Below are 21,599 nucleotides of genomic sequence, written 5' to 3'. Positions count from 1 at the left end.
ATCACGAAGCCCCTCTACCTATCAGCTTCAGCAGCGGAGCCCGCGAACGTCCAATGAGCTGCCGTTTTGCTGGAGGGTCGACTTTGGGCGGAAGCGGCTTTGTAGCCTAGGAGAAGCGAGATGGGGGTGAAGCTGGAGGTGTTTCGGGTCAGTGAGCTTCGGAGCCGGGCGGCGTTTGGGCTCCTCTGGGATCTGGGGAGGAGGCGCTGAGAGGGGGACTCCAAGAGAGAGGGCCATGTCGGGGGGAGAAGGCGTCTGTGTTTGGAGAGGGATATTCCGGGTTGGAAGCCCCAGCGGCGGGGCGCTGGGTTAGGGGAGGGCTGTTGCGAGGGAGGGCCTCGGAGAGGAGTGGTCCGGGGACGGGGGCTCCGAGAAGGAGGCTCCGGACCCTGGGGGAGATCTGGGGAAGCTCAGGGGCTCCGTGTGGTTGTGTGTTTCTGATAGGGAGACCCCTACGTTTAGGGGAATAGACTCCAAATAATGAGGCCTCCTGGGCTTGGGGGTGCTCCAGGGATCTGACGAGCGGGTGGGGAATGAGGTTTCACGAGGAGGCTTTTGATATTAGTACGAGGATTTGTACCCTGAGTCAGGGTGTGTGCGTGTGTGTGCGCGTGTGCACGCGTGTGTGTGTGTGTGCGCGCGTGTGTGTGCGAGAGGGAGTTTCCCAGATTTGGAGGAGACTTGAGGCCTCTTGAATTATTATTATTACCGGGCTGGTGGGAGTTGTGCGGTTCTTGGGGGGCCCTGAGGAGGCACTCCTGGCACTGCGGGAGGATGGTCCTCCAGGCTCTGAGCAACCTACGCCTATCGTGGAAGGGGTTTTAATCCCTGGCTCTGCCCATTTATCCCCCGCCCCTCCTAGATGACACTCTACCTCACCTTCCCTGTCGCTATGTTCTGGATTGCCAATCAGGCCGAGTGGTTTGAGGACTATGTCATACAGCGCAAGGTGGGCACAGGGAGAGTATTCATGGGTTCTTTCCAGGGGGTGGGGGAGAGATTGGAGCACCCAGCTGCTGGGGACCAGTGTCCCCTTTCCACCAGCCAGCCCTGCCATAAAGGGAAGGGGGTGTGTCTGGAGGCTCCTGGCTCATGCTTCCAGCGGTTATTTTGTTCCCACAGAGGGAGCTGTGGCCACCTGAGAAGGAGGACCAAGTAAGTATCCTACTCTTCTTCCCCCTAAAGGGATGGAGGTGCCTGGATCCCCGTGGCCATGATGAGTTTGAATGAAAACTTTGCTCTCAGTCGTGAGGAGAGAACCGAGAGCGGAGGGGCATATGGTTTCCTTATTGCCCTCTTCCTGAAACTTGAAGCTGGCCCCACTCGGGCCTTCGCTGTAATTGGCACGGGGTCTCCAGTGTAGGCGCTGAACTCTGAAGCTGTGTCCTGGGGGAGTAAGGGACAGGGTGGTGGGAAGGGGGTCCAGGCCCCTGAGGTGTGTGTCCTCCTCCCTTCCTGTTCCATCCTCCTTCTCCACCCCCAGCGCCGGGAGCTAGAAGAATTCAAAGAGAGGATACGGAAGCAGCGGGAGGAGAAGCTCCTTCGTGCTGCCCAGCAGAGCTCCTGAGTCCTAGCCCCTTCACCCAGGAAATAACATACACACAGTTTCTTATTTCTTGTGGAAGTGTTTTATTGTCTGCTTTCAGGGGCCAAGGAGGGCCCAGGATGGTTCGGGCCCTCAGGGGGCTTGTGTCTGGGGTTGGGGGCTGCTGTTCCGACGGAAGCTGAGAGCAGTCGGGTCTTGAGGGGTGAGGAGGGGTTGTGGGCTGAGCGTCCCAGCTCGTTTCTGCACTCCGTCCTGTGGATGAAGAGGGGTCAGCCAGAGGGAGGGACCAAGGGCAGTGCCAGCTGGAGGTGACCCAAACATTGGGGGAGGGTGCAGGTGTCCCACCTCCTGCTGTTGGCCTCCTACCATCCCCCAGCTTCTGTGTACCATAGTTATTCAACATTTAGGGTGGTACTTGGGGCCTTGATCAGAATCCAGGCTACGCATGCATATGTGTGTCATACACACACAAGTGCATGGATGCGTGTGTCCTGTGTATAAACTAATGTGCCCTCTTCCTTGGAAGTGTCTTCCTTCATTCTGTCTTCCATGAAACCCTGAGACAGGGAGGCAAGAGCCATGACTTCCAGCAGCGGCTCTGACATTAACATGCCCCCAGCCTGACCTTGAGCCCCTCTCAGCCCTGCCTAAGAAAGGGTGGGCGTTTGTCCTACAACCCAAAGCGGGGTATTAGATGGGTCAGGATCCTGTGACTGGCAGGGACCCAAGGTTGCACTCTTACCAGGCACTCATCCCTAGGGGGCAAGTCATGGATAGATGGGATAGTGAGGCCCCATTTACTCGTGGCCGGGGGTGGGAGGCAGAGTCAGAGGGCTCAGCCCCACAGGTCTCTGCTCAGCCCCAGCAGCAGAATGTCACCTACCTTGGGGCCTATGGGCTGGAAGCCAGGCAGGGTGCTGACTGTCACACGCTGGTCATCCATACGGCGGCCCTGGGTACTGGCCAGCATGTCCATGAGGCTGTCCATCTCGGGTGCAGGGCCACTCTCTGCTTTAAGCAGAGGCATGTGGGGATGAATATATACACAGACTCCAGGGGACACAGCCCAAGCTGGAGCCCCCAACTCGCTCCTTCTCTCCCACTCAAGTTCTCTAGGAGGCACTCCCTGTCTCTTTACCTCCCATCCCTTGCCCAGTGTTCCCATTTGCCGCTCAGTTTCAGACTTGCCCACCGGCCCCCCAGATGGCCACTCTCCCTGGATCCCCATGCCCTGCCCCGTTCATGCCCCCAGATATCACACCGATCCCACATACCCCCCTGCCCGCTCTCACGGCTCTCGGAGGTCGGACCGGGCCCCGCCTGCAGTGAGCACCGCTGCTCCTCCATCCGGTCACCCTGCACGTGGCTCAGCAGGTTGAAGAAGCCCTCCTGGTCTGGAGAGCCAGCCTGAGAGACAGACGCACTCAGTCCAGCTGGCCTCTCAGCTGGGGAACCCCTCCCCTCCCCTCCGCGGCTCTCACCATAGTCTCCGTCAATGTGCTGCTCTGCAGAGCTGCTCAGAATGAGACCTGAGCCTCTTTCCCAATCCCGGCCCCTGCCCCAGGGGCCGGGGCAGCAGGGCCACTTCACGTGGTGCTGCCTCAAGGGAGAGACTGCTGGTGCCATCATCCTGATGTTCTAAATTGGGGCCCTGGCTGCAGGGTGGCCTGGGGGCTGTGACATGAGCCAGGGAAACATACCAGGGGCCACCCCCATATCCCAGCATCCCCCACCTGACAGGGGTTAGCACTGAGAGCCCTGACCTCTGCCCCGGGGCTGGGTTAGGCGCTTGGACCCTCATGCCCACCAGCACTTCCTTGGGCGGCAACTGGGTCAGGGGTCCCAGGAGACTTGCTTGCTAATTAGGTGCCCTACAAACTAATTAGTCTTGTCATTCACAGGCCCTTGAGTTGAGGATGTGTGGGGTGGGATCTGCTTACCTTAATGCAGGGGGCTGAGCTCCCATCCACCTTCTCTTCCTGGTCCATCATTGTCCCCGCTCCCCTCCCCTGGGTCCCGTCCACTTCTCTGCTGGCCTCTGTCCCTGCCCTGTGCCAGAGAAGGCTTTTTAAAAGACTGGGTTGTGTGTGTGTGTGGGGGGGAGTGGATACCCAGCCCCAAATCCCCAGCTCACGCCCCATCTGCTCCCACCCACGCTTAAGCCCCATAAAGATGATCCAGATAATTGTTTTTGTAGCAGGATGCCGGTGCTGCTGCAGGGGTAGGACACCAGGTGACCTGGGTTTGGACCTTGCCCAGCAGGACTCACTGGGCCCCAAGAACTCTCAGGTGGGCTCAACAGCAGGCCAGAGCTGCGTCCCCACAATGGGGAGCAGGGGCTGGCTCGTCCCACTGGGAGAAGACAGGCCATCAGACAGCTCGGGTGGGATCTGTAGCCCACCAGTGGGAGGCTGCAGGATGATCTCACCCTGCTAGAGAGGCAGTTGCCATCTGCAGGTAGTAGGGGAAGAAGCTGGACCTGAGGGCCACTGAGGCACCACCAGGCCAACTAGCTCCATCTCTGTCTCCTGACCTCCCCTCCTACTCACCATCCCTGGGTCTGGTTGCTTGCCGCAGGCCCTAACATAAGAAGATCTTGGATTTCCCTTTTTCTTTTCTTTTCTTTTTTTTTAAGATTTTATTTATTTGAGAGAATGAGCAGTAGGGGCAGGGGGAGACAGAGGGAGAAACAGACTCTGGTGAGCAGGGAGCCCACTCAGGGGCTCTATCCCAGGACTGCAGGATCATGACCTGAACCAAGGGCAGACACTTAACCAACTGAGCCACCCAGGCGCCGTGAGAAGTTCTGGGATTTCCTGTCTTGCCACCAGTGCCATGTTGAGCTTTCTCCTGAGATCTGTAATCTGCGTGCATGGGTATGGGAGGCAAGGAGGAAAGTCCCTGGCCCTGCCCCCTTCCCCTCCCCCAAGCAGCTATGCCCTTCTTTCAGTGCCTTGGGAGAGGGTGCCACCAGGAGGATCCCACTTGTACCCCATCCCCTACCCAAGACGCCTTCCTGGAAACCAGTTAAAACCTCAGAATAAATGGGCTGCACTATCACACCTGCCTAAGTGCAAAGCTCGGTCCTCCTCCCCAGGCAAGCGTCCCCCCATCCAGGGCCCCCAGCCACACCCTGCCCACGCCCCCAAGTCCTTGATGCCAGTGAGATGCCCTGCTCTTCCACAGGTGTACTGATTTCCTGGAGCTGCCGTAGCAAAGTCACAAACTGGCTTAAAGTAGCAGACACCATCACAGTTCTGGAGGCCAGAGCCTGAAGTCAAGGTGTTGGCGGTGCCAGCTCCTGAGTCCCATGGGGGAAGGTCCTTCCTTTCCTCCCCCTGGCTCCTCCAGGTTGCAGACAGTCCTCAGTGCTCCTTGGCTGGTCGCTGCAGTTTTTCGATCTCTGTGTCTGTCATCACGTGACATTCCTGTGTGTCCTTGTCTTCACATGGCTGTCACAAGACATGGACACCAGTCGCATTGCGTTAGAGCCCCATGCTACTGCAGCGTGACCTCTTAACTAACTGCATCTGCAATGACTCTGTTTACAAATAAGGTCACAATCTCAGGTACCAGAGCTTAGGGCTTCAACCTGTCTTGGGGGAGGGTGGGCAGGATACCATTCAGTCCATAACAGCAGAAGATCCCGGTCGCCCTCACAGTATGGTGGGCAGTGGCCAGCCCTCCGGACTTTCACCTCCAGGGGACAGGCGGAGAAGCTAAAGGGGGGGGGGGTCTCATGGCCTCCCAGCTCCTCCCTTTGCCCCTGCAATCCATCCTTCCCCTCCTTCCCCTGCTCAGAACTCTCCCTTGGCCCCCACTGCCCTCAGGAGACAACTCAACCACTGTGGAGTATAATGGGATGTTCTAAAATTGGAGATGGAAGCACACCTCTCGACATGCTAAAAGGCATTGAATTGTACACTCAGTGAGTGAACTGTATGGTACGTGAGGTATATCTCAAAAAAGCTATAAAAGAAAAAAAAACAAGAAAGGAAAAGGAGGGAGGAAAAAATGGAAGAAACCCTCCAAATCCTACCTAGAGTAGCCAGCTATCCTCGTTTGCCCAAGACTGTCTCAGTTTTAGCACTGGATGCCCTGTGTCCTGGGAACCTCTCAATCCCCGGCAAACTGGACCGAGTCAGTCCTACCCTGTTCCACAGAGGTCTGGCCTCTGCAGCCCCTCCAAGCTCCCCTCACTCCCTGCGCTCCTCCAGCCACAACTCTTGCTTCTCTCTGCCTGGATCGCTGCGTGGCTGCTTTTTGATGTCGTTCAGGTTAAATCTAAAGTCCACCCTATCAGGGTCCCCCTGTGGGATCACCCACAATAGATCCCTAGCAACGTGGCACATGCTATCACATCACTGGTTATTTCCTCCAGAGCAGAATTGATCATTTTCTCTCTCCCTTCCATTTAACTGCCCACCACCCCAGCCCCACCTCCGGGGCAACTGTAGCCCCTCCTGCCCACTTACCTGTCCATCAGCCCCTCTGTCCATCCATCCGGACAGGTACTCATGGTGGAGCATCCGAGCATGCGCATCTCGGCCTCCTGCTGCAAGCTGGCAAACCTAGTCTTACTCACTCTTGCCTGTCCCAGGTGAGTGGCAACGGGCCAGGCACCAGACCCACTCCTAATAAAGATGGCCAAATGAAGGAACCAGTTCCGGACTCCGCGTTCACACCTGTGCATCACACTTGAAATATGGGACCTCTTTTGAATGGGCTGTGCCCTCCTTGTGACAACGCCAGCGCACAGCAGGAGCGGGCCATGAAATTTCAAGTCAAACGTGAACCGAGTGTGTCTGTAAGTGTGCGAGGGGTCGAGCATGCCGCGAAGCCCACGGATTCATCGGAAGACGAACGCGGTTATCAGCCCGTGAGGCTGTGTGTGCACCTGGTGAGGGCAAGGCTTTGACAAGCGGCCCTCCAGGGACGGAGACCTGGCTCAGATCCCCGCGGGCCTATTCACCCCGTGGCCCCAGACAAGGCTCCCGGCGAGCCGCGGTTTCGTCGTCTACACCGCACTCCCCGCCAGGGGTCCTGAGAGCGTCGGGTGGGAATCGGACACACAGCAGGTGCCGGCTTAGCTTCAACGAACCTCCTTCCAGGTCTCCTCGTGGGTTGATCAAATGTTGTCCACCTGCTGCTACCCTCTGGGGAACAGAAGGCAAGTGGGTCACGGGCTTAAGGCCCCGCGGCCCCGGATAGGCCCACCCACAGCGCCGGCCCGCCACGGAGACACTTCTGGCAGGTGGCTGGCGGCTGCCTCCCCGCGACCCCGCGACCCCGCGACCCCGCGACCCCGCTGCACGCGGGCAGGGGAGGGGAGTCCGAGCGCGCGGCCGCCTGTGCCGTCGGGGCGCCCCTCTCGCGCCGCCGCACCCCCGCGTGGCCACGTCCGCGCGCCCGCGCCGCCAGGTGCAGCCCCGCCTTTCCGGGGCCCGCGGGGGCGGGGCCAGCGCGGGGGGCGGGGCCCACGTGGCCGACGCGCGGGCCCCGCCCCCACCTTGGGACAGACCCGGAAGCGGCGGCGGCGCCCCTGGGGGAAGATGGCGCCCTCGGGGCTGAAGGCGGTGGTGGGGGAAAGTGAGTGCGCGTCTCCTGGGGGTGCGGGGCCGCGGGGTGCGCGAGCCGCGGGAGCCCGGCGGCCGGGCCGGGCGTCGAGCACCTGATCCTCGAGGGGGCGGGCGGGGACCTGGTCCCGCTGGACGTCGCGGCTCTCCCGCCGCGGAGCCGAACAGCCGGAGACTGGACTCCGGGCACCCCGGGGATCGGCTTAGGGGTGGCGTGGGCAGGCGCCGGGGCGCGCTCCCCCGGGCCCCCGGGGTGCCGGCGGGGAGCGCGGCTGGACGCCCCGACTGCCGGGTGCCCGAGCCTGGCACAGTGGGCGGGGCTGGACGCTGGGAGGGCCCGGGCTGGGCGCGCTGCGCAGCGCCCCCAGTCGGAGTGAGGCTCGGGGACGCGGCCAGGCCGCTGTCCAGGCCCGGGGCCGGGGGTCGCCGTCCTTCTCCCGGGTCCCCGCGGACGTCGTGCGGCGTGAGGACTCGGGCGTCTAGGCCGCGTGGGCCCGGGCTCCGGGCAGAGGGGTGAGGTCGCCCCTGCCCCCATCTCGGGTAGTTCCGGCCTCTGCACCTCCTTCCTGCGCCTCCCGCGCTGGCGGTCCTGATAAGAGTGGACATGACACTCTCGGCGGGCGGGGCCACCGCGTCCCTTCTGCCCCCGCCCTCCGCCGAAACCCCGGCACCCCAGCCCTACACGGAGCCTCCCACACAGGGGTTAGCGGTGGGGGGGGGGGACCAGGTCCGCCTCAGAGCGAGGGAGTTGGGTGTCCTGCAAGGAAATTGATGAAGGTGGAGCGGGGGTGGCCTGGCTTCCATGTCCCCACCCGGAGGGCTCCAGGTTGCAGGTGGGGAAGCTGACAGCCGGACTCTGGAGGGAGGCAGACCTGGATGTGAACTCTGGCTTTCAGTTATTCGTTCATCTATTTTTTTTTTAAGATTTTATTTATTTATTAGAGACACACAGAGAGAGAGGCAGAGACACAAGCAGAGGGAGAAGCAGGTCCCCTGCAGGGACCCTGGGGTCACACCCTGGGCCAAAGGCAGGTGCTCAACCGCTGAGCCCCCCTGGCGCCCTTATTCATTCATCTAAGGCATGTTTATTGAGTGGTTACTTAAGCCCCAGGCACTTAGCCATTTAGGGCTGAGGGTGCTTAGGCTAGTCACGTGTCCTCTCTGAACCCGTTTCCCTGTCTGTAAATTGGGGGTGACCTCAGGGGTGGCCTCACAAGACTGAGGGGAGAGGAAAACAAACAGGAAAGAAGATGGAGGCCCAGCAGGCTTGGGAGCGTGTTGGGGCCAGAGAACCCGACATCCTGAGCCCTCCCTACCTTCCCTGCAGAAATTCTGAATGGAGTCATTCGGAGTGTCAAAAAGGATGGGGAGTGGAAGGTAGGGTGTTGGCAGAATGCCTTGTCCCGACCCAAGGGGTGGGGGCCTGAATGTGGGACCCACAAGAACTCCCAGAGGAGGCCACTGGGGGGGGGGCTTGTTGGGGGCAGGTGGTTGGGTGGTTGGGCCTGGGACAGTGTGGGGTCAGGTGCAGGTCCTGGGTCCTCCCACCCAGCTGGCTCTTGAAGCTGCCAGTCCTGCCCACCACCCCAGCCCCGCCTCGGGGGCAGCGTAGCCCCCCCTGCCCTCTTATCCGTCCATCAGCCCCTCGGTCCATCTGTCCCGACAGGTACTCATCATGGACCATCCAAGCATGCGCATCTTGTCCTCCTGCTGCAAGATGTCAGACATCCTAGCTGAGGGCATTACTAGTGAGTGGACACCCCCACCCCATGCTGCTGAGATGGGACCTGAGTATGGGGTGCCCTAAGATTGTCCAGAACTCCCCAATATGCAGGTTGCTGTATGTAGAGCCCTTCCCCTCCTGAGTGTGGGAGCCTGTGACAGGTGGACCTCCCAGGCAGGACTCCCCAGCTGCAACTCCTAAGGGGTCAGCTTCCCCGACTATGTAGCCCCTGTGTGTGAAACCCAACATAGGACCCCCAGAGTGAACTCAGTCTGAGCCCCCCTAGAATGCATAACTTCCTATGGGAAACCCCCAGGGGGGTGGGGCTGTGACTTGACTGTACAGAACCCTGCCCATGTAACTCTTACTGTGCCACCCATGCGCGGGCACCGAGGGAGTACAGCTCCCCCTGCCCTAGCATTCTGTCCTCTTGCCCTAGTGTCCAACTCTCCGAGTCTCAGATCCTCTGTGAGCCCTGGCCCCAATGCCACCTACACATGGCCCTTTCTCTTTTCCTACTAGTTGTTGAAGACATCAACAAACGCCGAGAACCCATCCCCAGTTTGGAGGCCATTTATTTGCTCAGCCCCACAGAGAAGGTGCCTATGTGAGCTTGAGTGAGTGTGTGTGTGTGTGTGTGTGTGTGTGTGTGTATGCGCATGCCTCTGTGCGTGTCTGCACATGTCGGGAGTACAGGCAGTGGGTGGTAGGCTGGGGCAGGGCTCTGGGGGTGCAGGACCAGGCTTGGGCAATGGTCTGCCTCCCCCAGTCAGTACAGGCTCTGATAGCAGACTTCCGGGGGACCCCGACCTTCACCTACAAAGCAGCACACATCTTCTTCACTGACAGTGAGTGAAGTGAGCTGGGGGCAGGGTGGGAGGGGGTGCTCAGGGCATGGGGCCACTCTCGTCTGATGCCCCCTCTTGCCCACCCAGCCTGCCCTGAGCCCCTGTTCACTGAGCTGAGCCGTTCACGTCTAGCGAAGGTGGTGAAGACGCTGAAGGAGATCCACCTGGCCTTCCTCCCCTACGAGGCCCAGGTACGGGCCCAGGCTAGCCCGGGGGGGCGGGGGGGGTCTGTGACCAAATGTCCTGGGTTCTCTCAGAAACAGACACAGGAACAAGTAAAGGAGACACCGGGCCAGAAAGGAAAAGTTAGCCAACACAGAGGATCATGGGTTCTCACCTGCCGTGGGCACCTGCCGTGGGCACCTGCCGTGGGAGTGTCCCCCACCAAGGGGTGGCACGGAGCACACCTCCGAGTTGTCCTGCCCGAGGGCGAGGGGGCCGGGGTATCTCTCTACCTCCTTCAGGCATGAGTTGGAAGCTGGCTGGCCTGACTCCTGGATGGCAGAGCAGGCTCCAGAGCCCGGCGGAGGCCCTGGGGAGCGGCGGGTGCTGGAGGCTGCTCTTGAGCCAGGTGTACACCTGTAGCGGTGGCCCTGGCACTTGTGTCCTCCCAGGTGTTCTCCCTGGATGCCCCCCACAGCACCTACAACCTCTACTGCCCCTTCCGGGTTGGGGAGCGGGCACGGCAAATTGAGGCCCTGGCCCAGCAGATCGCCACGCTGTGTGCCACGCTGCAGGAGTACCCGGCCATCCGCTACCGCAAGTGGGCACCCCACCCTGGTGCCACCCCCAACCTTGATCCCATTCTCCATGCAGCCTTTAACCTCACTTTTGACCCCAGTCCTGGTCCCGACTCCCAGCCCTAACCCCATCCCTTGACCTCTGGTGACCTGGCCCTCCCCCACCCCATGCCTAAGACCCCATGTCTGCCCACCCCACCCCCAGGGGCCCAGAGGTCACGGCTCAGCTGGCCCATGCCGTCCTGGCCAAGCTGAATGCCTTCAAGGCTGACAATCCCAGTCTGGGAGAGGTAAGGGGGGCTACTGGGGAGGTGAGGGTGAAGCCCCAGCCAAGGACAGGGTCAGTGTCCTCATCCCTGCAACCCCCAGGGCCCCGAGAAAACCCGCTCACAGCTACTCATCGTGGACCGGGGGGCCGACCCTGTGTCCCCACTGCTGCATGAGCTCACATTCCAGGCCATGGCCTATGACCTGCTGAACATCGAACAGGACACATATAGGTGGGCGGATCCCAGGAACCCTGCCCGCCCCCCCATCACTTCCTGGGTCTCTGGCCCCTGGCCAGCTGCCTGACCCTCTGTTTCCCGCAGGTACGAGACCACGGGGCTGAGTGAGGCCCGGGAAAAGGCTGTGCTGCTGGATGAGGACGATGACCTGTGGGTAGAGCTGCGGCACATGCACATCGCCGATGTGTCCAAGTGCGTGCACGCGGGGAGGCCAAGGGCGTGGGCCACTCTGCACGTGGTCCCCACCTGTATCCCCAGGCCCCTCCTCCCGTGGGCCGTGTCCTCGGCCTTTGGTTCTGGGGGAACGCTCCTCAGCCAGACTCCTCAGTGTGGGCTTACACATGGCCTGGCACAGGGGACACGTGTGTCCCCTGGCTCCCACCCCCCGGCCGTGTGACACCGCCCCCCACAACACACACACACTGCTGTCAAACTATAGTCCCGGTGCCGGTCCCCGACCTCACCCCTGCCCGCTCTTCACCACCAGGAAGGTCACGGAGCTTCTGAAGACGTTCTGTGAGAGCAAGAGGCTGACCACGGACAAGGTAGGGGCAGGAGAAGCCCCTGCCCTCATGGTGGGGGGAGGGCAGAGCCTGGAGGGGGACCCGAGGTGGCAGGCCCGGCCTCACAGCCTCCCTGTCCGCAGGCCAATATCAAAGACCTGTCCCACATCCTGAAGAAGATGCCGCAGTACCAGAAGGAGCTGAACAAGGTGAGCAGGGAGGGGGATCCTGCCCACCCCCCCCCCCCCCCCCCCCCCCCCCGCACTGCGGCTCGGACTCAGTTTCTGTTACCCCCCCTCCCATCCCGCAGTATTCTACGCACCTGCATTTAGCGGACGACTGCATGAAGCACTTCAAGGGTTCGGTGGAGAAGCTGTGCGGCGTGGAGCAGGTGGGGTGGGCCTGGGGCCGGGTGGGGCCTCAGGGAGGGGGCTGGGCCCGCAGGGGAGAAGCCCGCAGAGGTGTGGCCTGTGAGAGGGGAGGGGCCGGGGAGAGGCGGTCCCGGGACAGGGGTGCGGTCTATGGGGGTGGGCAGGTCCACAGGAAAATAGGACCCGGATAAGGGGCGGGGCCTGGCAAAGGGCGGGGCCTATTGACATGCCGGGATGAAACCCTCAGAGACCTAGTAGTAGGAAGAACCCGGTCCCCAAGGTCCTGCCAGGGACCCTAGCTCTGGAACCCCACACCCCCCTGCCCCGCAGGACTTGGCCATGGGCTCAGACGCAGAGGGTGAGAAGATCAAGGATGCCATGAAGCTGATCGTGCCCGTGCTGCTGGATGCAGCCGTGCCAGCCTATGACAAGATCCGGGTCCTGTTGCTCTACATCCTTCTGCGGAACGGTGGGTTGGGGGCATGGAGAGGCTTCCAGATACCCCCACTCACGGGGGTCTGCAATGATCCTGGGAATCTCTCAAACCCATGATTTTCCTGACCTTGCCATGCCCCCACTCAACAGGCACACCCGACCCCACAGATATACCCGTCTCCAACCTGGGAACCCCGTCTCTATTGATCTGGGCGAACTCTCACTGACATGAGGGCTCCATTGACATAGAGATTCCCGAATCTGTGACTCTTCCAAACTTGGTCCCCTCAATGAATTCTAGACCTCCATCTCTCCCCTCTGGGATCCCCATCCAGGATTCTAGCATCCTCCTCATACCTGCCCCAGTGGCTCCCTCGGTCCTCAGGACAGTCTTGGGACCTCCTATTGCCACCCCCAGCCCCCTTAACCCAGGAATCCCCTGTGTCCCACCTCCTGGGTCCCCTGTTTCTCAGCCCTTCCACCTCTGTCCGTACCTTCTGTCCCCCCCCCATCGTCTCTGAGCCATCCCCCCCTCATGAGACTCCCATCCACAGAAGCCCACCTTCCTCTTCTTCCAGGTGTGAGTGAGGAGAATCTGGCCAAGCTGATCCAGCATGCCAATGTGCAGGCACACAGCAGCCTCATCCGGAACCTGGAGCAGCTGGGGGGCACGGTCACCAACCCTGGGGTATGCCAGGAGCAAGCTGTAGACTGGGCAGAAGGCAAATGTGGGCATGGAGGTGCCTGGGAGAGTCAGAGCCTGGGTCCTGGGGGGCAGACGGCACATCACGGGGCTGGGGCATTCGAGGCATGGTGTGGCTCTGGGAGGACAGAGAGGTCTGTGCAGGATCAGGTCTGGGGACCAGCGGGCACTGCAGCGGTGTCACCCCCCCCACACACACCCCCAGTCATGGATCACATGATAAGCAGAGGATGAGGTGTAGTCAGCACCGTGGTCCTGGTGATGGTGCAGTGTGGGGTGTGTGGCTTGAGTCCCAGGGTCACCAGCTTTGGGATGAGGGCCCACAGTCGACTGTAGGGTCCTGGAGGACTCAGAGGACCACCACACACACACACACAAACACAGCCACACAGCAGCTTCCTGTGCTCAGCTGTCTGCTTAGCCACTCCTATCTCTCTCTGGCCCCGTGTGTCCCACCTCCCCTGACCCTGCCTCCACTGTTGGGGTGACTCTCGTGTCCCCCTCACCTGTCCCTCCTCTTTCTCCCAGCCCCCTGTCTGTCTCCCTGTCCCCCACCTCCCGGGTCCCCTGTTTCTCCAAGCCCTTCCACCTCTGTCCCCACCTGGCTCTCCTGTCTTTCTCTTTGCCACACATCTTGGTCTCATTGGCTTTGTCTCTCTCTCCCTCTTGTTTCCCGTCCTCTCCCTCCCCCTCTCTCTGGCCCCCTCTCTCCCTCTTACTCCTTCCTCCCTCTCTCTCCGCTCCTCTGTTCCATCTCTCTATCTTTTTCTGCAATCCTTCCCCCAAGCCAGAGGAGCGCCCAGACCCATCTGTGACCCGCCTCCTTCTCCCCCATCCTCCCACCACCCCACTGCCCCCCGCTAGGGCCCGGGGACCTCAAGCCGGCTAGAGCGGAGGGAGCGCTTGGAGCCCACCTATCAGTTGTCCCGCTGGACCCCAGTCGTCAAGGACGTGATGGAGGTACCACTGGTGGGGCCTGACCTTCCCCTGCACACCCCTGCACCCTTGTACCCTCTCCCCTACCACCTCCAAGTCCTGATCTAGGTGGTGGCTCAGTCCTCTTCATGTCACGGTGCTAAGCCTCAGGGCTTAAGAGAAAATCCCTCATTATGGGCGTCCCCCTGGCATCTGATCTACTCTGCAGGGGCAGGGGGTGGGGAGGTGCCCCAAACTGACATCCAAGTAATTGGGACAGCAGACAGGCACCTTGAGGAGGGAGCCTCGTTTCCTGTCCAGACCCTGGGCCCTTCCTTTGCCCTCCTCTGTTCTCTTCCCCTGCAGCGCCCCCACTGCACCCTGGGAAATCCCCTTGTTCCCCCTGCACCCTCCCCACCACCACCCCTACCCATCCTGGGAGCCCAAAGCAGCAATGGCAAAAAGGACCAGGCCGGGGGCCTGGCTCCTAGCTTCCTGCCTGCTGCTCCTCTGGAACCTGGCACCTCCCTACCCACTCGGGGACCCAGCAGCCTTGCCCCTCCCCTTCCCATGGACCTGGGTGCCTGGACTCCTGGGTCTCCACGGGGCTAGAAATGCAGATGGTGGCCCTGTCTGCCTGGACCCTGGGCCCCCTCACCTGAGGCTCCTCTCCTAAGCTTCCCTCCCTGGCTCCAGGATGCCGTGGAGGACCGGCTGGACCGCAAGCTCTGGCCCTTCGTGTCTGACCCCGCCCCCACGTCCAGCTCCCAGGCTGCTGTCAGGTGAAAGCCCCCAGCCCCCACCCAGGCCCATGTTAGATGAGGGGTGTCTCATGGGGTGGGGGAGTCTCCTGCTCCACTGACCCCTGCCCGCCTCCTCCTGCACAGCGCCCGCTTTGGCCACTGGCATAAGAACAAGGCCGGCGTGGAGATGCGGGCAGGGCCCCGGCTCATCATCTATGTCATGGGTGGTGTGGCGATGTCAGAGATGAGGGCCGCCTATGAGGTGACCAGGGCCACCGATGGCAAGTGGGAGGTGCTCATTGGTGAGAAGCCAGGGCTGGGGCCCCTGGGTGCTGGGGCTGGCCTTGCAGGTGCATTAGAGGGTAGGGCTGACAGTGGACTCCAGTTGGATCCCTAAACCCTGGAGCCTGTGTAGGGCCTGTGTCTGGGAGCCCTAGGCAAGCAGCTGGATTCCTGAGTTCTGAGGGGCTGGGGCTTGGGTTCCCAGGGGAGGGGTCACCTGGGGGCTGGACCCCTATGTTTCTAAGGAGTCTAAACTCTTAAGTCCTCGGAGTCAGGGCCTGCTTCCCCAAGGACCTTAGCTGGAGGTCCTCAGGCAGCAGCCCCACCTCCCCAACCTTCCCCTGCTGCACAGGCTCCTCGCACATCCTCACCCCCACCCGCTTCCTGGATGACCTTAAGACGCTGGACCAGAAGCTGGAGGACATTGCCTTGCCTTGACCTGCCCCCACTCCCTTCCCAGAGAAATAAATTCCTCCCTTCTCTCTGCCAGCCAGCACCCACCTCGCCTTCTTTCTGAGGGAGCTGTCCTGGGCCAGCCCCCCGTGGGTCCCCCGCCCCACTCTTGTCCTACCACAGGGAGTCTCCAGCCAAGGCGAAGGTTAAGAATTAGGCTTGGTTTGAACATTGGCTCTACGATGGACTAGCTGTAAGGCCTTGGCCGGCTTCCTGGGTTCTCCATTCATCCAAAATGTGGGGCCGGTAATGGCAGCCACTTTGCAGAGGAGATAGAGATGATGCCAGAAAGCTGATGGCATGAGAGCCTGTCAGCTGCTGTTCCTCCGCTGGCACTAGCGTCCTCTTGGCTACTGATGGGACTGCCAGTATTTTTTTTTTAAGATTTTATTTATTTATTCATGAGACATAAGCAGAGGGAGAAGCAGGCTCCCTGCAGGGAGCCCCATGTGGGACTCAATCCTGGAATTCGGGGATCACGCCCTGAGCCAAAGGCAGACGCCCAGCCCAACCACTGAGCCACCCAGGCATCCCAGGACGGCTAGTATTAACAAGCAGAATGGGCCCTGCATCCTGCACCCCCCTCCCCCGCCACCTACACCCCCACCCCCCCTCCAAGAACTGTCTTGATGAGCCCCGGAGCCATACGAGGCCAGGGGTCTTCTCCAGCTTCTGGGATCAGAGTGCTTTGGGGTGAAGACAGGCATGCAGCAAACCAGGCCCAGTTCCCACCGCAGAGTGTTAGAACCCTCCCAGCTCATCCCCCTCCCCACCCCAGGGTGTACGCAGGGGCTCGGAACTGCAGGGTATGTCAGAGGGTGTATGAGGTGCTAGGGCTGCCATAACAGAGGTGACTCATTAAACTGCAGAGATGTACTCCCCACGGCCCTGAAGGCTGCAAGTCCAAGATCAAGGTGTCAGCGGGGTTGGTTCCTGCTGAGGCCGCTCACCTGGGCGAATGCAATGCAAGCGAGATGCCGACTTCTCCCTGTGTCCTCACGTGGCTGGCCCTCTGCACGGCTGTGTCCTAATCCCCTCTTCTAAGGACACGAGTCATGCCGGATTAAGGCCCACCCTAATGACCTCGTTTTAACTTCATTATCTTTTCTTTTTAGATTATTTATTTATTCATGAGAGACACACACAGAGAGAGAGAGAGACACAGGCAGAGGGAGAAGCAGGCTCCATGCAGGGAGCCCGATGTGGGACTCGATCCCGGGTCTCCAGGGTCAAGCCCTGGGCTGAAGGCGGCGCTAAACCGCTGAGCCACCTGGGCTGCCCAACTTCATTATCTTGTACAAGACTCTCTCCAAATACAGTCAGATTCTGAGGTGCTGGGGGCTGGGACTTCAACATGAATTGCCGGGTGTGGGGGGGAGATACAATTCACCCCTAATGCTCAGCTAAAAGGAGCTAGGAATCTCACAGCGGCAGTGAGACACGATGACCCTTATCCTGGGGCACAAACAGAGCCAGGCGGACAGCGGCAGAGAGGGCTGTGGGAGCCCAGAGGATGCCCTAATCTAGCCAGTGTGGGCGCAGTCAAGGAAGGCTTCCTGGAGGAGGAGGAGGAGTCTGAGTTGAGAGTGAAGAGGAGTCAGGGAAGGGAGGGAGGGCACATTTCTATGTGGAAGAGAGTGAGATGGAGTAAAGAGGATATTGAAGAGAGCCATACAGCACCCCCCTGCTCCCCCGGGCCTAGGTGAGGATTTAGTCCCTGCCGGGGAACCACACAAGGATCTGAGCAAGGGAGGGCGTGGGCTGAGAGCGGCCCCGGAGGACCCTTCCCCACCGGCCACGGGGGACCTGGCCCTGATTTAAGTCACTGATCCTTTTGAGAATTCAGGGAAATCCAAGGACACGTCCCAGGAAAATCGCCGGCACAGTTTTGCGGGTGGGGGCCCCGGAAAGCGCCCAGCACTCCAGTTGCCAGCAAGGCTGCTTCTAGGATTCACGCGAAACTCCTACCGGGGCGGAGCGATGGACGTGCAAGGCCGTGGAGGGACGGGGCGCGGGCAGGGACCCCTGCGGCGCCCGCCCCCACCCCCGGGTGCGCGGCTGCCCTGCGCGGGGCCGGAGCCGGAGCTCGACTGGGACGTTCAGACTCGCCTCCCCGCGGGGCCGCTTAGGTGAGTGGGCGCCAGGGGGCGCTGTGGCCCGGTTTCCCGGGTTCTTGGCTCACGCGGGTACCGGGAGCTGGGGTGACCCTAACTGAAGCTTCGAGAACTAGGTCAGCGCTTGCTCGAGCTCCGCGCAGACACACTCCGTCGCTTACGCCGCCCGCGGCCTCTGCAGGGCCCTCCTTCGTGCCCAGCTGGTGGCGTAGCACCCCCGACTTACGGACACTTGGATTCGACGAATATTGGCGGCGGACGCCTGGGCGCTGCCCCTCTCATATGGCTTTCATGAATAAATAAATACAATCTTAAAAAAAAAAAATTCGCTGACCCCTGTGGGCCACAGCATCCGGCAGCCACAGGCCTAACGCCAAGCCCTCCGCCTGCACTACTGAGACTTCTCAGAACCCTCCTCTGAAGGACTCAATGAAATCCAACCTCCCTCTGTGTTTTACAAGGTTCCCCCCCCCCCAACTTCATTCCCCACCGGCTCCCTCAGTGGCTCAAGCAATGTTGGGCTTGCTGCTGTCTCTCAAGCACACCACACTGTTCCAGCCACAGGACCTTTGCACCTGCTGTTCTCTTGGCCTACAGTGCTCTTCCCCCAAATCTTCGCATCCTCCCTCCTTCCCGTTTTAGCTCAAATGTCCCCATGCTTTACTTCCTCGGGACATTTATCACAACTTGGTGTGTTTTCTTTGGGGTTCTCTTCCTGTCCTGCCATCATTCTGGATTTGGCTGGCTGCTTCTTTTTGACCCTATATAACTTGTTCTTAGCATCTGTCCCCACCATGCTGTGTCCTCAGGTCCACAGGTGGTTAACGCTACATCCTGGATCAGGTTCAGCTGGAGGTGCCAGCCATCCAGTCTCAATACCTGGACTCATTCTCTCTCTCTCTCTCTCTCTCTCTCTCTTTAAAGACTTTATTTATTCATGAGAGACACAGAGAGAGAGGCAGAGCCATAGGCAGAGGGAGAAGCAGGCTCCCCTAGGGAGCCTGATGTGAGACTTGATCCCTGAACTCCAGGATCACACCCTGAGCCAAAAGCAGAGCTTAACCACTGAGCCATCCAGGCGTCCCTGGACTCACTCTCTTGAAGATTATTTCCAACCTTGTTAATCTTCCACTGGAATTAGCTGGGATCCTTCTCAAATGACCTGTGCCTTGGCAACTAGTTGGACTGTGCAGGAAGTAACAGCATGATACATTTTCATAGGTGCTATCTGCAGTATCCCCAGGAGACAGCAGGATGTGTGAGTTTAGCAGGGGGGTCTGGGGTGGAGACAGACCTCAAGGTGACCGGTGGTCCCCCTGTAAGCATATAGGAAGCATCCAGGAAACTCTGGCTGCCTAATGATGATCATCATCATAATATATTATGGATATAATAATATTATCATTTACCACTCTAGTGGGGTTCGGCCCTGGCAGGTGAAGAGGGAGGGCCCCACAAAGTGAGCAAAAAGGATTTCTCACATCAGCGCTTTGCAGGGTCTGAGGTTACCCCTCCCCTTCTCCCAGGGGACGAGAAGTGAGGACGGATGGTCTCAGGATCAGGAATGCGTTTTTTTTTTTTATTATTATTTTTTAGGAAGATTTTATTTATTTATTTGAGAGAGACTGAGAAAGAGCACAAGCAGAGGGAGAGGGAGAAGCAGACTCCGTGAAGCAGGGACCCCAATGTGGGGCTCCATCCCGGGACCACAAGATCATGACCTGAGCTGAAGGCAGATGCCTAACCCAACTGAGTCACTCAGGAACGCGTTAGAGGGGGAGTTCTCCATCCGTGCTGTGCAGGGAGCTTCTTCTAGAATATCTCCTCCAAGTCACGGGAGGGATAAGGTTTGTGGTCTGGAAGTTGCTCAACTGTAAGGCTCCAGGGCAGGCCAGAGCTGCCAGCTGGGCAGGAGGGGCGGTGGCCAGGGGGTGAAAGCTGGGACCCTGGCAGAGGAAGGGGCAGAGGAAGAAGCACCCAGATGCCTTCTACTTGGAGGCAGGGGCTTAGTGGCCCCAGGGCAGGGACAGGAAGTGAGTGTGACTCAGCGAGCCCAGCAAGGAAAGCTCCAGGAGGCAAGAAGAGCGCAGGATGTCAGCTCCAGGGGAACCCAGACAGTGAGGAGGCAAGGCAAGCTTCCCTTTTTTGTTTTTCTGAAGTTACTCAAAATCTTAAAACACAAGTTAACCAACAGCTGCCAAGAATATTGTGAAAAGGCCCCTGGAGTGAAGAAATTGCCCAGCGAGTGGGAAGGCTCTGCGCCAGGGGGAGCCGGAGATGGAGTCCCCAGGGCTGGGGCGCTTGCAGGGGACAGGCCGGGAAGACAAGGTGCCTGCTGGGGCTCCCCACCCTCGAATGACCACAGTTCCTCATGAGTCCCAGTCCCTGTTGGTGGCCGGGGAAATGCTGGGAACACGATGGCAGGGAAAGGTGACATTATGAAGCATTCACTCTGTGCGGTGCCCTGTCCTGCGTGGTCTTCTCCGCAGATGCACACGGAGCCTCGCTTAGTAAGTCAGAAGGAGAAAAACACACGCTGAGTGATTTCCCTTAGGTGGGAATCCGTGTGCTCCCACCTTGCTGAAGTATAATTGACATATAACATCGTGTAAGTGTAAGGTGCACACTGTGGTGATTTGACCCAGGAATGTGTTGCAAGATGATTTTTACCATATGGTTGATTAACACATCCATCCCCTCATATAGTTACTGTGCCTGTGTGGGGAGAAGCTTTACTTTCCTAGCAACTTTCTTTCTTTTTTAAGATTTTATTTATTTATTCATGAGAGACACACAGAGGGGCAGAGACACAGGCAGAGGGAGAGGCAGGCTCCCTGAGGGGTGCCCGACAAGGGACTCGATCCCAGGACCCCGGGATCCTGACCTGAGTTGAAGGCAGTTGCTCAACCCCTGAGCCACCCAGGCGTCCCTAAGCAACTTTCAAATGTACAATACAGTAGTGTTAACTACCAGAGATCGGAGATCAGAACTTCTGACAACCTTCACCTATTTCTCCACCCCCACTGATCTGCTCTGTTTCTGTGAAGTTTTGCGGTTTTCTTTGTTTATATAAAAGATTTTTTAAAAGATTTTATTCATGAGAGACACACACAGAGAGAGAGAGAGGGGCAGAGACACAGGCAGAGGGAGAAGCAGCCTCCATGCAGGGAGCCCGATGTGGGACTCGATCCCAGAACCCCAGGGTCACCCCCTGAGCCGAAGGCAGATGCTCAACTGCTGAGCCACTCAGGCATCCCATTATTTATTTGTTTTAGAGAGAGAGCGGGCAGGGGGGAGGCGCCGAGTGAGAGGGAGAAAGAGTCTCAAACAGACTCTGAGCTGAGTGTAGAGCCAACATGGGGTTCAATCCCAGGACCCTGAGGTCAGGACCTGGGTGGAAACTAAGAGTCAGACACTCAACTGAGCCACCCAGGTGCCACAGTTTTGTTTTGTTTTTTTTTTTTAAGTTTGTTTTTTAAAATTTTATTTATTTATTTAAGGGATAGAAAGGGAGAGAGTGAGAGAACGAGTGGGGGGAGGGGCAGAGGGAGAAAGAAACTCCCTGCAGAGCAGGGAGCCTGAGGCAAGACTCAATCCCAGGACTCTGGGATCATGACCTGAGCCCAAGGCAGACACTTAACTGACTGAGCTACCCAGGCACCCTCTTTATTTATGTAAGTCATGTCTACACCCAATGTGGGGTGTGAACTCATGACCTTGAGATGAAGAGTTGCATACTCTTCCAAATGAGCTGGCCAGGTGCTCCAAGTTTTTTTGTTTTTGTTTTTTTGTTTTTGTTTTGTTTTGTTTTGTTTTTTTGAGATTGATATGTGGAATCTAAGAAAGCTAGGCTGGGTTGAAGGGATTTCAACAAAACTCTTCCTACCACCCCCCCCCCCCCATAGTTTGCCCTCCATGCATCCCTCCATGCATCTCTACCCTGGTCCATGTATTGGTCTCTGATGTAGGAAAAGACATTAGGGTTCAAGGTCAATGGCCGAGAAAGAAATTCTTGAGATGTCTTTGGTGCAAAAAGGTGATTTTATTAAAGCATGGGGACAGGACCCATGGGCAGAAAGAGCTGCACTGGGGTCATGAGTGGCCCATTATATACTCTCAAGTTGGGAGGGGATTAGGGAGA

The 21,599-nt window shown here is 59.1% G+C and overlaps 3 protein-coding genes across 8 annotated transcripts; 2 read left to right on the top strand and 1 right to left on the bottom strand.

Moving 5' to 3' along the window:
* The first annotated feature begins 40 nt into the window (after positions 1–40).
* LOC121495838 (protein PET100 homolog, mitochondrial) lies at positions 41–1,612 on the top strand. Its single transcript, XM_041763859.1, has 4 exons — positions 41–147; positions 863–949; positions 1,123–1,155; positions 1,484–1,612. The coding sequence occupies exons 1-4, from the start codon at positions 121–123 to the stop codon at positions 1,565–1,567; spliced, it is 231 nt and encodes a 76-aa protein (XP_041619793.1). The 5' UTR covers positions 41–120; the 3' UTR covers positions 1,568–1,612.
* Positions 1,613–1,619: 7 nt separating this feature from the next.
* On the bottom strand, positions 1,620–6,964 carry PCP2 (Purkinje cell protein 2). 6 transcript variants are annotated; one of them, XM_041763857.1, is made up of 6 exons: positions 6,022–6,964; positions 4,679–4,998; positions 3,487–3,595; positions 2,821–2,953; positions 2,430–2,557; positions 1,620–1,798 (listed from the first exon to the last, which is right to left on the bottom strand). In XM_041763857.1, the coding sequence occupies exons 3-6, from the start codon at positions 3,535–3,537 to the stop codon at positions 1,679–1,681; spliced, it is 432 nt and encodes a 143-aa protein (XP_041619791.1). In that variant the 5' UTR covers positions 3,538–3,595; positions 4,679–4,998; positions 6,022–6,964; the 3' UTR covers positions 1,620–1,678. The 6 variants fall into 6 exon arrangements, with proteins under 6 accessions (XP_041619791.1, XP_041619787.1, XP_041619788.1 ...); XM_041763853.1 differs by lacking the exons at positions 4,679–4,998; positions 6,022–6,964 and having other exon boundaries at positions 3,487–3,714; XM_041763854.1 differs by lacking the exons at positions 4,679–4,998; positions 6,022–6,964 and having other exon boundaries at positions 2,430–2,554; positions 3,487–3,714.
* A 79-nt stretch (positions 6,965–7,043) lies between these two features.
* STXBP2 (syntaxin binding protein 2) lies at positions 7,044–15,380 on the top strand. The gene is made up of 19 exons (XM_041763852.1): positions 7,044–7,135; positions 8,450–8,499; positions 8,789–8,870; positions 9,368–9,444; positions 9,615–9,693; positions 9,781–9,884; positions 10,308–10,456; positions 10,639–10,723; positions 10,803–10,933; positions 11,024–11,131; positions 11,427–11,484; positions 11,586–11,651; positions 11,753–11,833; positions 12,144–12,282; positions 12,827–12,936; positions 13,816–13,911; positions 14,563–14,648; positions 14,754–14,911; positions 15,244–15,380. Exons 1-19 carry the CDS (start codon positions 7,099–7,101, stop codon positions 15,327–15,329), a joined length of 1,782 nt encoding a protein of 593 aa, XP_041619786.1. The 5' UTR covers positions 7,044–7,098; the 3' UTR covers positions 15,330–15,380.
* Positions 15,381–21,599: the final 6,219 nt, after the last annotated feature.

The sequence above is a fragment of the Vulpes lagopus genome, chromosome 7 (assembly GCF_018345385.1).
Source record: "Vulpes lagopus strain Blue_001 chromosome 7, ASM1834538v1, whole genome shotgun sequence".
In the NCBI taxonomy this organism is placed as follows: Eukaryota; Metazoa; Chordata; class Mammalia; order Carnivora; family Canidae; genus Vulpes; species Vulpes lagopus.
Note: the sequence above shows the minus strand (reverse complement) of the source record. Positions and strands in the feature narration are given on the sequence as shown.